Source organism: Lipophrys pholis, assembly GCF_963383615.2.
Source record: "Lipophrys pholis genome assembly, chromosome: 9".
In the NCBI taxonomy this organism is placed as follows: Eukaryota; Metazoa; Chordata; class Actinopteri; order Blenniiformes; family Blenniidae; genus Lipophrys; species Lipophrys pholis.
Window position 1 is genome coordinate 1,100,886 of NC_137639.1, and position 14,863 is coordinate 1,115,748.

The 14,863-nt window shown below is 46.3% G+C and overlaps 1 protein-coding gene across 3 annotated transcripts in view; it reads right to left on the minus strand.

Annotated features, from left to right (window-relative positions):
• Window positions 1–204: 204 nt before the first annotated feature.
• Window positions 205–14,863, minus strand: part of enpp2 (ectonucleotide pyrophosphatase/phosphodiesterase 2) — a 54,654-nt gene continuing 39,995 nt past the window's right edge. Inside the window, exons 11-25 of one of the 3 annotated variants that reach the window (XM_080470650.1) lie at window positions 14,750–14,822; window positions 14,560–14,668; window positions 13,240–13,365; window positions 12,564–12,595; window positions 12,331–12,458; window positions 9,372–9,447; window positions 8,992–9,079; window positions 8,735–8,883; window positions 4,786–4,831; window positions 4,382–4,521; window positions 3,321–3,456; window positions 2,175–2,252; window positions 1,966–2,098; window positions 1,722–1,875; window positions 205–845 (exon numbers count right to left, since the gene is read on the minus strand). In XM_080470650.1, coding sequence (XP_080326776.1) covers window positions 675–845; window positions 1,722–1,875; window positions 1,966–2,098; window positions 2,175–2,252; window positions 3,321–3,456; window positions 4,382–4,521; window positions 4,786–4,831; window positions 8,735–8,883; window positions 8,992–9,079; window positions 9,372–9,447; window positions 12,331–12,458; window positions 12,564–12,595; window positions 13,240–13,365; window positions 14,560–14,668; window positions 14,750–14,822 — 1,639 coding nt within the window. In that variant the 3' untranslated portion in view covers window positions 205–674. Of the gene's footprint in view, window positions 846–1,721; window positions 1,876–1,965; window positions 2,099–2,174; window positions 2,253–3,320; window positions 3,457–4,381; window positions 4,522–4,785; window positions 4,922–8,734; window positions 8,905–8,991; window positions 9,080–9,371; window positions 9,448–12,330; window positions 12,459–12,563; window positions 12,596–13,239; window positions 13,366–14,559; window positions 14,669–14,749; window positions 14,823–14,863 lie in introns of all 3 variants that reach the window. The other 2 variants (XM_080470649.1, XM_080470648.1) reach the window with 2 other exon arrangements.

Here is a 14,863-nt window from a genome sequence, read left to right on the forward strand (position 1 = left end):
CAGTCTGATGTAGAATCTTTATCATCTAAAGCCTGTGAACTTGTTTACATTTAATACTTTGTTATAGTATTAAATGTAATAATACTTTATTATAGTATTAAATGTATTAATACTTTATTATAGTATTAAATGTAAATCAGTAAAGTGATTTTCTGCTGGCAAAGTAACTTTAGCATCATCAGTCAAACTGAGACGGTCGTTTTTTAGACATTAAACTTTATTTGAATCAGTTTTCCAACAACTCCTTGGTCTCACTTCCAATATTACAACGTGTGCTGACTTCAGAAGTCCGAAAAATAAGACGTATTTACAAATGTTGACCAGCTGCCATTCAAGAAGGTTCACAATGCCAGGACTCTGTCAGCTCGTCCAGATGTTCTGGATCCTTCCACAGCTCAGGTCTCAACAGTGGCATGTTTTCCAGTTCTCCGTTTCTATTGGACCCGGTGGAAGATGATCATCGTCCAGGATGCAGGATCAACCCTCCAGTAGCACACACAGCTCAGTGGTGTCAGAGTCCCATTCAGAGACGGTTGAGATGAATACGATTGAAGTGAAGGCAGAATGAGAGCGGGCTGGAGGGGGCGCTGCAGAGCAGCCGGTGCAGGTTCAGGTTCTGGTACCACAGACATCCACCACGGGCGAAGAGAAAGTCAGTCACATGACTCCAGGCGTCAGATTTCACTCTCGTAGGTGTTCATGTACGTCTTGAGTGAGAGGATCTCAGCGTAGCTCCGGTTCGTTCTGCGGTACAAGTCCAGGCCCGTCAGGATTTCCACGTCTCGGACTCGAGCTGTGTGCATCTTCATCAGGTCCTCCACCCAGCGGGACTCCTCCTCCCAGCTCTGTCCAAGGACGTCACACATTCAGACTTTAGTGTCATTTAAGGGTTACAGTTAAGTCTCAGTGTCTGGATGCAGACTGGAATCGATCAGTGGGATTAAAAGAGAATCTCTGAGGCATGGAGTCCCTCAGGGTTCTGTGTTAGGACCCATGATTTTAATGTTTTGGCATGACTCTTTGGGGTTAGGCGATATATGGCCCAAAATTCATATTTCAATATTCTTTCCTCAACATGGCAATATACGCACATAACCTGGGTATGTTTAATTCTCAGTAGCATTTTACTGTAAAGTCAACTCTGGGACAAAGTCACTGGCACAAACTGCAACACAGACAGTTTTTTTTTTTTTAAGCACCAGGTGAACAAAATAATGGTGTGAATATTCCAGAAAAATGGTGAAAAGAAGTGGAATGCTTTTTTATAGAATAGATGTTTGTAGGGTGAGAAACGGAGAAAAGTTGCGACTCTTAAAACTAATATTTTACCGCAAAAAAGTCGTATTGATATAAACGATATTGTATCTTTTAATAATCGCAAAAAAGAAAATCCCGATGCATCGCCCAGCCTTAGTGGGAAATACTAGTAAACACAGGAGTGTTGTATGCAGACGACTCACGTCTATCTATGAACCCAGAGAACTCCGATGATATAAGACCTGCTAGAAAACGCTTCTGAACTGAAGTCATCATATCTGGTCTGGAAACGCTCCAGATAAACTGTCTGACCCACTGCATGAATTAGAACTCCTGAACTCAAACTTTCCTTAACGTTTAAATGTAGAAAAGCTGCAGTGAGTCAATGTGTTCTACTGAAGTGTTTCTCTCAACTCATCTGGTTTTGTTTGTGACACTGCAGGAGAGAACCTGATGATTCTCACTTTACACGTCTCCTCGTTGGAGGGTCTGTGCGGCAGGACGAAGGCGGCGCTGCTGAGCGGCCCGCTGCAGGAATCTGCAGCCTGGGTGAAGTCCAAGCAGCTGGTCAGCACCACAAAGTAGTGTGAGGGGACGGGGATCGCTCCTCCAGCATGGCTGCAACACAACGTTCACTCAACTCAACCTCAGGAGAAAACTACACAACGACCAGCGACATTCAACACAAAGTAAAGTGAGTGTTCCTACTGTCTAATGATCTCAGCCGAGTCCCTGACGCCGTCGTAGTCGTAGTCGAACACGGGTCCGATGAGAACGTTGACGCCGTTTCTCTCTGTGGCGTATTTCTTCACAAGCACTCTCTGGAAATAAACCCAGATCCCTGCAGACAAGAGAGTAGTGACTCAGTGAAACCCGGTCAGTACTGCAGGTTTCAGCTACGCCGAGTTTAAACTTACTCTTGAAGGGAGGATACATGGGAGCTGTGTTGGTGAGGAGGACAGCGTCGTATTTCTTGTCTATGTTGGAGGACAGTTCTGTCAACACACAATTAAACATAGTTAGAAAATGTCAACGTTTCTGATAAATGACGGACGGATTATGATCCATCACGAACACACCAGTGATGACAGCTGCCACTTAATCCACTGGAGCACAACTGGGATCACCTCCAGACTCCGTTTCCACGACAACGTTTTCAAGTTAAAACGCAAAACTTTTGTTGTGTTTCGAGTCTCTTTACACGACAGTAGTGCTCGGAGCCACTGAAAGGCAAGTTTTCTGAAACACTGTGACTCTGTCTCCATGGAAACGGGGGAAACAGAACTTGTTGAAACACGCAGGCTACGTCTCCATGGTGACAGCAGGAATGTGAATCCTGGTGGTAGTTAATACTGGTTGTGCACAGTAGAGCCAATCAGAACCATGTATCCTCTGTGGTGTCATGACTCCCAGTCCATACTCTCCTGGTCTTGGTAGTTTTATTTTGACAGTCACCATAATAACAATCCAACTTGATGGCCTGTCCACTAGAATGTCTGTTCTCCCAGTGTTCATGTTTAGAGTTCATTGTTACATTCTGCATGTGTGTGTGTGTGTGTGTGTGTGTGTGTGTGTGTGTGTGTGTGTGTGTGTGTGTGTGTGTGTGTGCTTTCTTAGAGTCTTCCTCTTCATCCTTCAGAGTCTTGCTCAAGGACAAGACAATATGGGGAATCTAACCACCCCGCTGGTAGTTCCCTCGCTCTCCAAACTGAGCCTCAGTTGCAGCAACAGAACAAAGAAGACGAGGGACCCGTGTGAAGACGTGACCACGTTCTGGGTCTCGCCAAATCATTTCATTCAGAGTTTTTTCAGCGCACGAGGCCGACGTCTCTCAAACCCACTGGATGTGTTTGATGGTTGTGTGATGGTTGGACATCAACACAAGTGATCCCATGAAGGTCTCTGGTACTGCAGACGGTTGTCCATTAGCTGGACTGTTCCGGACAATGGATGAGCCTCAGCGTTTCCCTGGAGGAGCCCACTAGGTGTTGGGCTTTAAGGAGGTTTATTCATGTCAATGGTCGACTTGCTGACGGGGTGATTTTCTGTGGAGGCACACTTACGTGGCGGGAACATGAAGGCGTACGTGATGTGCTTGTCCGCTCTGTGGTTAGTGCACGACTGGCTGTAGCCTGGAGGGACTCGGGAGTCGGGCCTCACGCAGTTGGACAGAGCTTCAGGAAGAGCAGACACTTCTACCTGGAAGGTCGGACAGGACACAGATCAGCACAACTTTTATGTAGTTGTTGCATTCAACGGTCAGATTTCTTCACAGTCTTGACAGAACAAAGACGACTGTCCAGACGAGGGAAGAAGTCCGGCTTCAATCTCAAGACAATCAGTGAACCTCCAGCGAGCAGTTTCTACGGTTGGTAAAAGTCAATGACCTCAATGGAGTTTCATGCTAATAAAGCTAGTCCTTTCATGCTAGCCCTGCTGAGTCATGGCGTAGTGTTACGTCTCCTCTCGGCGTAGTGTTACGTCTCCTCTCGGCGTAGTGTTACGTCTCCTCTCGGCGTAGTGTTACGTCTCCTCTCGGCGTAGTGTTACGTCTCCTTTTCAATGGATAATTTCTGAATTGCAATGACTTTATTGAAACATTGCAGGTAATGGGATTTTCCCCCTGACGTCACCAGACGGCTCAGTTTGAACCTTCCAGCAGGACAGTTTGATCTCGTCAGCACCAAGGCTAATGCTAGGCTCGGAGAAACATTTAACCAGATGAAACGTGTGAACACGCCCTTAAACCATCAGACCCCTAAATGTCCCCATTAAAGAAGGGCTAGCTAAAGAAGTTCACTGGAGCTCGACCAGACACAGGCAGCTACGGTAAGTCCCAAGGACAAATGTATTACTGGTTTCAACAAGAGTTTGGCAAATATCAGTAGCATGAGAGGAGGAGTTCTGAGATACCCAATCTAAAGGTGGGCATGTAGTCCCACAGGGTTCTGTGTCCGGCCTCCTGTAGGACACAAGCACTTGACAGATGAAATCAGATGACACACACACACACATCTATGTATGCTTTCAAACTGTTGCTTTTGCAACTACATTTCAAACCACGCCCCTCTGCACGCCAAACCCAGACGTTCCCTTGACAGTGCACACGAGATTTGAAAGGTACCTGTCTGCTGACGGTGTACGACGTCCACAGGGGCATGGACAGCGTCTCACTATAGCCGCTGATGTAGTCCCCGTGGTGGAGGATGGAGTATTTGGTTCTGAAGAGGACAGCAGGTCGACCGAACGGCAGGTTCCTGCTGTCTGAGAGAGAAGAACCAGAGCGACACGACGCAGAGGCAGGAATGTAACAAGAACCATGATGTAGCGACCACACACATCATCTAAAACAACAGAACTATTATCCACGATGACGACTCCTGAGCCATCATCAGCAATGAACAATAATCTGTTAAAAGCTGTCTTTTAGGATCGTTTCAGCCTTAATTAGGTTTATCAGCATTCATGTGTGACGTGCCTTGATATAACATGTTAAGGACACTTTCAGTAGCATCATGTAAGACTGACCATCAATAGCTTGCCTCAGTCGCTGGTTTAGCTCCTCCACTTTGTTCTGTAAGAGACAGAGCCAGAGTGACTCCAGGTTATAGCCTCGTACAAGGGTCACTTTCAAACCTCTCTGGCCCCTACTTTTTACACGCAGCTGCAAAAAGATCGGAGATTGAAACAATCTCTTGCCAGAGATCTACATGGGAATCACAAACAGAGTGCAGAGACATGAAGCAGAGCAGAGCTGGGTCCTGTCCACCTCCGTCCAATCACATTGAAACAGACCCACAAGACAAAATGTAGCACAGATTTCAATGAATTGTTTGAAGTGAAGGCAGACTGACTCCAGCTCTGCGGCAGAGAGCAACCAAGCAGCAAATCAAACAGTCAACATGTCAAACAAACAGTCATTGAACAAAACCCATGAGCAGGATTCTTTTTACAGAGCGGCTGTGTAAAAAGACACAAAACACTAAACAGGTGCACACAAACATCAAGGTGATCGTGGCAAGAACAACTGACCCCAGGAGCCCCGATTGATCAACACCTGATCCATTATTAGCGAGATGATGGAGCAGGAAGCGAAGGAGGGAAGCTGCTTCTTGGACCGATCAGCTCAGATCACACTGACTGATTTAGAGTTTTTGTGTGTCGAGAAACTACGTGGTGAGAAAACTGTAGTTCGCGAAGCAGCGGAATAAGATAAAATAGCCATAAAATAGAAAGATAACAGAGAATAATATATCGATCAAGTCTCATCAATATAAACTAGGGATGCACCGATAGCAGTATTGGATCCACTACTGCACGGAGTACTCCTACTGTGGACTACAAGTAATGTCCACAGTTTGTAGAGTCTTTAATATTGATGAAAATTACAAAAATAAAAGACTGTAAATATGTTCTGTCAAAATACCAAGAGGAGAAAGACAGTTGGTGCAACAACAGCAACTGAATTGGGCTGCAAACAGAGTCCAGACCAAACCCTCCTGGGTGGTCCTGCACTGTCCGCGGTACCGGACCACGGTAACCCAGACAGAGAGGAGGGACAGAGACCAGACCAAACCCTCCGGGGTGGTCCTGCACTGTCCTGTCCGCGGTACCGGACCACGGTAACCCAGACAGAGAGGAGGGACAGAGACCAGACCAAACCCTCCGGGGTGGTCCTGCACTGTCCTGTCCGCGGTACCGGACCACGGTAACCCAGACAGAGAGGAGGGACTTTTGCAGATTTTCTTTAGCAGGTACCCCACGTGAGTTCTCCACCTCAGCTGGTATCAGGATGAACACCGGCCCCGTTCTGTCTGCGACCCACAGCATTTGAAGCCTGAGCCGCTAGCGTAGCCACCAATCAGCTGCTAGCGTAGCTACCAATCAGCTGCTAGCGTAGCCACCAATCAGCTGCTAGTGTAGCCACGAGATCAGCTGCTAGCATAGCCACGAGATCAGCTGCTAGCTTAGCCACGAGATCAGCTGCTAGCATAGCCACGGGATCAGCTGCTAGCTTAGCCACGAGATCAGCTTATCAGTTTGGTCATGTGACTTTGTGCAGCTCGTATTGGTCATTGAGGTAATAATCCATCCTGAGTCGTCCTGGACACCACAAACAGGCAGAATCAATAGATTTTAGACCTGAACTATCAGAATTCTCAGATTGGACCAGGACCGCTCCGGACCTGGTCAGGGCCAAACCTGCTCTGGTTTTGATGTCAGCGGATCGAGACAGATTCCTTGTCCGTGACAAAACATCCCAATCCGCTCTGTTTGCAGCGTTTAAATCACCAGAGACATTTCAACCAGCAGAGTTCGCCCGATGTTGCTGAATCATTTAACTGCTCAGTGGATCCAGTCGCGCCGAGCCGAGCCGAGCTACGGTACATCTAGGACAGTATAGATGCTAAACTGCTGGAGGCGAGCGTCGCATCGACACTGAGGCGGTTCACAGCAGAGCAGAGCCTTCCATTATTGTTTGTGTGGAGGATGCATTAGGTTTTATGGTATTCAATAAGTACTGGTTTGGCGCTCGGCATCGGCAAGTAGCTGAAGGTTGGTACTCGTACTTGTAGTTGTCCTTCTAAAAAGTGGTATTGGTGCATCCCTAATATAAACTGCCACAATGCTAAATGACTCACTGGGGTTTCCTTCAACTTGAGCTTTGTTGAAGACCTTCATGATCCAGATCAGACAATCACACTGCGATGACGCTGTTGACCCCATGTCATCTTAAAGTCTGGAGGGTCCATTACTTCTCATAGAAGTACGTTTTGTTTCATGTCAGATTTTAAGACTTGGTATAATTTGATGCAGAGTAAATTTGTCAAGTTTTGATCTTCACAGTTGTTCCCGTCACTCCTGTCATGTCGACACTTTTCTAGGGAGGGAATCTTGTTCCTGCTGGTTCCTGCTGGGTTTGTTTCAGCCTGTGTTGGTGGAGGAACTGTGTTCAGAGGCCATGTAGTACTTTCTATTCACCCTTGTATCAAGGAAAGCTACTTTGAGACCTTCCCACTCCCCATACTGCTATTCTCCTTCACTGTTCTGAACACGTCCATCATGTCTGTCAGTTGGAATGAACTTTTCTCACACAAGCTAATAACCTGGACTTTGAACTTTCATGTCACTACAAATCACAACATGACTAAACAATGATGCATTAATGATTTAGTGAGTAAGTTACTGACACATTTAAACAAAACATATTGGCCCAGTAATCAGCCATAACATCCTGACGGCTGGTGAAGCGACAAATCCCTCGTTTACACGACATTTCGAGTGAAAACGCATCATTTCTGAGCTTTAGTTTGAGACTTAAGTTTCACATTTCCACGGCAACCTTTTGAAAAAAACACAAACATGGTAGAAACACTGAAAACATGTAGTTTTCATGTTGGGCCACTAGTCGGTGCTATTGTTAGTTTTCGAACTGAAAGCACGCACGCACGCACGCACGCACGCACGCACGCACGCACGCACGCACGCACGCACGCACACACAAGAGAACAACGAGCTCTAAACATGAACACTGAGGAACACAGACATTCCAGTGGACAGACCACCAAGTTGGATTGTTATTACAGTGACTGTCAAAATAAAACTACCAAGTTGGATTGTTATTACAGTGACAGTCAAAATAAAAGTACCAAGTTGGATTGTTATTACAGTGACAGTCAAAATAAAAGTACCAAGTTGGATTGTAATTATGGTGACTGTCAATATAAAATTATCAAGTTGGATTGTTATCACCGTGACTTTCAAAATAAAACTACTAAGTTGAATTGGAATAACGGTGACTGTCAAAATAAAAGTACCAAGTCCAGGAGAATATGGACTCGGAGTCATGACACCATGGAGGAAACTTTGTTCTGGTTGGCTCTACTGAGCATGTGCAGAAGGACTAGTTACTAGTAGCAGCGTTTTCAAAAAGTTGCATGTCCCAGTTAACATAGAGATGAAGTTGAGGCATATTCAAAAGTTGCGTTGCCCATGGCTCCGAGCAGTGTAAACAGACACCCAAAAAGCAACAAAAGTTTTGCATTTTGACTTGAAAACATCGTGTAAACGAGGCTAAACACTATTTCTTCATCACGGCAGAGTCAAGGTAAGAACTGGAGTGAGTCAGACCACCTCCAGAATGGCAGCAGTTGTGGGTTAATCCCAGACTGTACCAATCAGAACTGGTCCAAGGAAAGAAAAGCAATGAACCAGGATCAGGGTTAGGGTTATCCAGGGGTCTTCAAATGTGGAGAAACCATCGAGCAATTTCTAGGACTTAAAAGACCTGCACGCTGTCAGACGTCCAGCGGAGTCAAAGGATTGATGGGTCTGGGCTGTTCCATCAGCAAACGGTGGTCATAATGTTATGGCTGAATGTGTAAATGTGTATCCAGGAGAGACGATGCAGTCTGATGAGAAAGCGATCTTTCCCTCCTGGGTCTACATGACGCTGGTGGAGGTCACCACGGCTCACCTTTTCGTCACAGTTGCAGCTGAGGTCGTCGGTTCCCAGCGGCAGCAGTCCGGAGGCGGCGGGCCTGGAAACCTCCTCGGGCATGGCGGGTCTGAACGGCGGGTTCCTCAGCAGGTGGTTCAGGCTGCCGTGGGTCCCGTTGTTGGGTGCTGGTTTCAAACCCAGCAAATCTGAGAATCAGTTTGAAGGTTTGCAACATTTAAAATCCAACGCGTCCGCTCACTCGCCGACACAACACACAGAAATATGGATCTTACCACACATGACATTATAAAGCTCGATGTTTTCAAAGGCTGGCACTTTAGTCTTGAATCTGAACGATGGTCCATACCCCAAGAAAATGGTCTGCAAACAAAAGTTGAAGAAGAGAAATATGATCCACTGAAACACCGTCCACATTTCTGTTTGCTGCACTTTAGCTGTTAGCCATTAGCATTCTTTAGGAATCCCTCTCTCATCAGAAACAATAAACTGATACCACTCCTTTAACGGACAAGTACAAACCTTCAGCTACTTGCCAATAATGAGCACTGATAAGAGTATTTATCAAACGCTATTAAGCTTAATCCGAACACAAACGATAGCTAACAGTGGTATCGGTATCGGAATCGGTGCAGCTGGATATCAGCCAGAGTACCTGCATGCTGTTGACTTTGTTGTCGTATCCATGATCTCCTGAGAAGCCACAGTGCCTCCTCCCCTCTGGAACCTTTCTGATGAGGAGAAACCATACATCCAAACTCAAAGTCTGCAGTGAAGCATTGTTCTACAACTCACAAAATAATTACGTCAAATCTGCAATTAAGTGTTCCAGATTAAAATGTTGAGTCAGCAGTTCTAAACCAATATGATTGCATATAAGAAGACTTCTCTAATACCTGATTTATCAATGAAATACACTGAAGCCAAAAACTGGTGGACTCTCACTATAACCAACAGTCTAAAGCAGAACACTTCAAAATAAGACTTTAGAGAGCAATTCATAGTGAGAGCCTCCAAACTCCACCCTCTATAAAACAAACTGTAACAAAGCACTTCTACCACAAGGATATATGACAAGATGGCTCTTCTGTAACCTTGAATTACTGTTATGAGCAGTAGCTTTAGCTTCTTTGCAGTTCCTAGTTGAATCTTCACCAACCAGACTGAAGACCGTTCTGAGGGTAAGAGGTCCAAGCTGCCAACAACAGGGTGTTCATAATGTTTTGGCTGGTGTGTGTATCTTCCTGAAAGAGCGACTCACTGAGAAGACAGAGTTTATCTGTTGCTGTATCTTTGCTTGTTTTTGTTGTGTGAAATTCCAGTAAATGTCCTGAGAGGAGCTGCACAGAGCGCCGCTCACCGACACCTGAACACAACTGACACTGACACATTTAAATTACTAAGTAGATCAATAAATAATAAACTAAACTATTAACTAATCATTCATCGACTTCTGACTATTGCTCAGATACACATTTCAAGACATACTGTATGTATAAAAAACAGCTTTTATCTAAACCTGACCCTAAACCTGACCTTGACCCTAAACCTGACCCAGACCCTAAACCTGACCCTAAACCTGACCCTAAACCTGACCCTAAACCTGACCTTGACCCTAAACCTGACCCAGACCCTAAACCTGACCCTAAACCTGACCTTGACCCTAAACCTGACCCTGCCATCAGCATTCAGCTTCTTCAACCTCCCAGGTATGACGCCTCCAACTTCAACACCTTCAGTCTTCCAACTGTTGTATCTGTTCAAACACTACTTCCACTTATATACCTTGAACGTGAACGTGAACGTGAACGTGCGTGCGTGTGTGTGTGTGTGTGTGTGTGAGCTGAAGCCACAAGCATGCTGAAAATGTAAATGACTGGTTGATGGAGGGAAATGAGACAAACTGTTTCATTTAGTGCAAGGAGTTAGAGAGAGAGAGAGAGAGAGAGAGAGAGAGAGAGAGAGAGAGAGAGAGGGACAGAGACAGACTGAGAGAAAGAGAGAGACAGACAGAGACAGACAGACAGACAGAGAGAGACAGAGAGAGAAAGACAGACAGAGAGAAAGAGAGAGAGACAGAGAAACAGAGAGAGAGACAGATAGACAGAGACAGACAGAGAGACAGATAGAGAGACAGAGAGAGACAGACAGATAGAGAGGTCTTTTCCTCACAGCCCAGCATAATGTGATGTGACATTCCCATACATTACGTTTCATCACGTAACGTAACGTCACGTAGCGTAGCGTAACATAGCATAGCGTAGCGTAACATAGCATAGCCTAACATAGCGTAGAATAGCGTAGCGTAACGTTCCCACACTCCACCGAGCTGAGCCGCACTGAGGCTCCATGGTAGCTGAGCTGCTTTGTTTTCGCCGAGAACCTGAACGACCTCATGATTCACTGCAGGTGAACAAACCGTGTTCCTCAGGGCGGCGTGCTGTTCCCTCCTCCAGCTCCATGTCTGTTAGTCCCAGTAGGACCCGACTGAAGCCATTAGAGGATAATCGTAGTCGGCCAATAGGTCGACGCTCAAACTCATTTTTCACTAAGAAAATATAGAGAATGTGGTGTTTTTCTGATTCCTTGTTCTACGTTGAGGCGTTGAGGACACTCCCACTCCTCTCAGGACACTCCAGCCCCCCACAGCACAGTGAAGGAGTGAAGGAGTGAAAAGTAAAGAACCCTGTTGCAAAATTTGACTTTGGCTGTTAGAGGCTTGAGACCTGCAGTGGCGAGGAACATAACAGGAACCGTTTACAGACATAAAGGACCGAGGCTTCTGGTTCTGTCTGTGGTTTTATCGATGCTGCCACATTGACCGGACGGCGCCATCTTTGATGTGACACATTGACACACGTTACCATATATTATTACTCATCGATATATTTACATCGACGCGCCACCTCAGCACTAAAAAATGGAATCAGCCAGTCTTTGAACCGGCATCCATATCAGTCAATTTCAGATTAACTCAAACCTGTTAGAATTACAATTCTCCAAGTTATCCGTTCCCGGGTGGTGGTGGTGTCAGTCTGAGCACCGTCACCCAGATCACACTGCACCATTAAGAACCTTCCTGCAGGCGGAGAGCCCACAGGAAGGTGGAGAGCCCACAGGAAGGTGGAGAGCCCTCAGGAAGGTGGAGAGCCCACAGGAAGGTGGAGAGCCCACAGGAAGGTGGAGAGCCCACAGGAAGGTGGTGCCCGGCGTGGGACATGAACCCTCTACCTAGAGACTGAGAGTCTCATGCTCTACCTACTGAGCTGGACGGGGGACATGAACCCTCTACCTAGAGACTGAGAGTCTCATGCTCTACCTACTGAGCTGGACGGGGGACATGAACCCTCTACCTAGAGACTGAGAGTCTCCTGCTCTACCTACTGAGCTGGACGGGGGACATGAACCCTCTACCTAGAGACTGAGAGTCTCATGCTCTACCTACTGAGCTGGACGGGGGCTAAGTGGTTTGTTATTCTGTCAACTGATAAAGAGAATAATGTTTGCTTTCAGGTTCTGTGAGCAATATATGTCTGCTCACTCCTTACAGCTACCTGTAGCGGTTAGCATTGACGCTACGGCACCAGTTGGCGGTCTGGGTGAGAGTGCAGTACCTGGCCACATGCCACTTCCTGTCCACCAGTAGGTGGACGTCCTCAATGCGTCGATTGTTGGCGTAGTGCAGTCGCTTGGGCAGGTTCTGTTTCAGGTACGGTTTGAAGTGCTGGTCTGCTTTTTTACACTAAAGAATGAAGAACATCCACAGCTGACATCATTTGGTCCATTTAGAAGTGAGGGAGGTTCTGAAACCGAGCTGGACCACAATCAAAGAAACCCTCAGGCTTACCGTCAGATTAGCAACAACAGTCTTTGGGTCGTCTGAAAAGAAAAAGCAGCATCAGCTCAGTGAAAAATGTTTTCAGAGATTCAGGACACAATGTTGTACTTTTGACATTTGTCACTTTGTGAGAAAGGCCAAGGTTAATTTATTCCTGTAGTTTGTCTGACAAATGATTTACTGAGACTGTAAACAACAATAATCCAGTCGGCTGAAAATAAATGCATGAACCAGTTTCTCTGAATCTTCTTTGCTCAGAAATCCTTTCATTCTTCTGATAGTTTGCAGACAGCATGGAGCTGATTGTTAAAGTTCAGGTTTTAGTCCAGGATTCCATCCAGATCTCTGCTCAGGATGACCACTGACCTTTAACCTTTAACCTGCAAAAGGTTTCTGGAACGTAGATGTGATGTACTACTGTACATAATACTACTGTACTGCAGTACTGTACTGCTTGTGCAGTAGTTGAAAGGAGGGGAAGTTGATGATCCACGGTGTGGGGCAAAGTAACACTGAGATTTGAGACTCTCCCCCATGATTAGTAGAAATCTGAGTTAACTTCCAGCCATCTTTGTATGAACCCTTTACTACAGCGGCCATCAACAATCTCTCAGCCATTCAATCATTAATGTCGACATCAACATCAGGATGAATTAAAGTGAATAAACACAATGAAACATCTCACATCTGGGGTGGTTTGGGTATCTGGAGCGTATTCTGCCCAGAGCTCCCGGGATGAGGATGATGTCTTCGACCGTGTTCAGATAGTTACTGAGGAACTCGGTGCGATCGCAGTGAGCCTCTTCCATACCTGAGAACAGAGGAGGGAGACACTTAACGCCAATTCATTCCATAAGAACAAGAATAAAGTTTGTCACTCCGGGGTCCTGCAGAACAAAGTGACCTCATGTCTTCTTCCAGCTCCTTCTGGCTGAAGGAATTTGGTTCTGCTGTTCCAGCCGTCCTGGCTGAACTGTGTAGGAGCTGCTCTGCTGAAACTTCTGCTCTGCTGAAACTTCTGCTCTGCTGAAACTTCTGCTCTGCTGAAACTTCTGCTCTGCTGAAACTTCTGCTCTGCCGCGTGCTGCTCATGCATGTCCCAGCTCACTAATGACTATCAGTCATATTTTAATTGTGTTTATCATGTAACCTCTCTACTGTATGAGCCCCACAGCTCGTTAGCATGTTGGAGGGCGGAGTTACGTGATGCACCTGAACGCATCACTCAGAGCTGTCAGCTCCTGCAGTTAAAACCAGAACAACCAGGCTCAGACACAAACTCTCTTTTATTACTGAAACAGTTCAGAGAAATGTCTTTCTGAAAACATTGCAAGCGAGAAATAAGCTGTGCGTTGAAAAGTTAAAACGCCGCTTCACAGACGTGTGGCTGCTGTGAGGGGGCGTGACATGCTGTTAGGGGGCGTGGCATGCTGTGAAGGGGTGTGGCCTGTGAGTTCCACAGTTTCTTATCGGAGTATGAACATTCCTGACAGCACAGTCGACCTTTCTTCTTGTTCTTATTGGTTCTAAAAGCGAATCAGCAGGGGCGTGTTAACGCCACAACGCTTCAGCTACAAACGGCACATTTTTGTGTTTCTGTTTGAGAAAGTTCAACTTTTTAAAATGTTTGATTATATGGAAGCGGCAGAAAAACAAAAAATAATTATGTTGGGCCAGTAGTTCATGCTGTTGTTAGTTTCAGTACTGAAAGCACACGCACGCACGCACGCACGCATGCACGCACGCATGCACGCACGCACACACGCACGCACAGTGTGGAGGACTTTCCCACACTATGAAAGACAGATTTGGGGGAAATGATGAGATTCAGGCCGTTCCAACATGCAGCCTCTAAATGTACAATAAAAACCCTGTTTTCAGACATGGGGGGTGTGGCCTATATTCAGCTCAATAGTGAGATTCCAGGTCTGGTTGGGTGAGGTGATCCTCAGTGACTCTTCCTCTGCTCCACTGAGGGGTTAACAGAGAGGAGGGTTGCAGTTACCATGATCTCCCACCAGGATGATGTTGACGCAGCGGTGCAGCTTCATCTGTTTCAGTCCGTCCATCAGCTGACCCACCATTCGGTCCATCCCCCTCAGAGGGTTGTTCAGCTGCAAAAGGAGGACCGTTGAGGTTTCTACACACGTTCTCCAGTCAGCTCCCATTTCAGACGTAAACACAACGGTACTCACTTCGCTGCTCATCGGCCCCACCTTGTGTCCGAATGCGTCAGGTTGCTCAGAGTGCATGGCGTAAACATAAGGCCTGGAACGAGATGAAAGGCAAAGCTTGTAGCATGTACAATG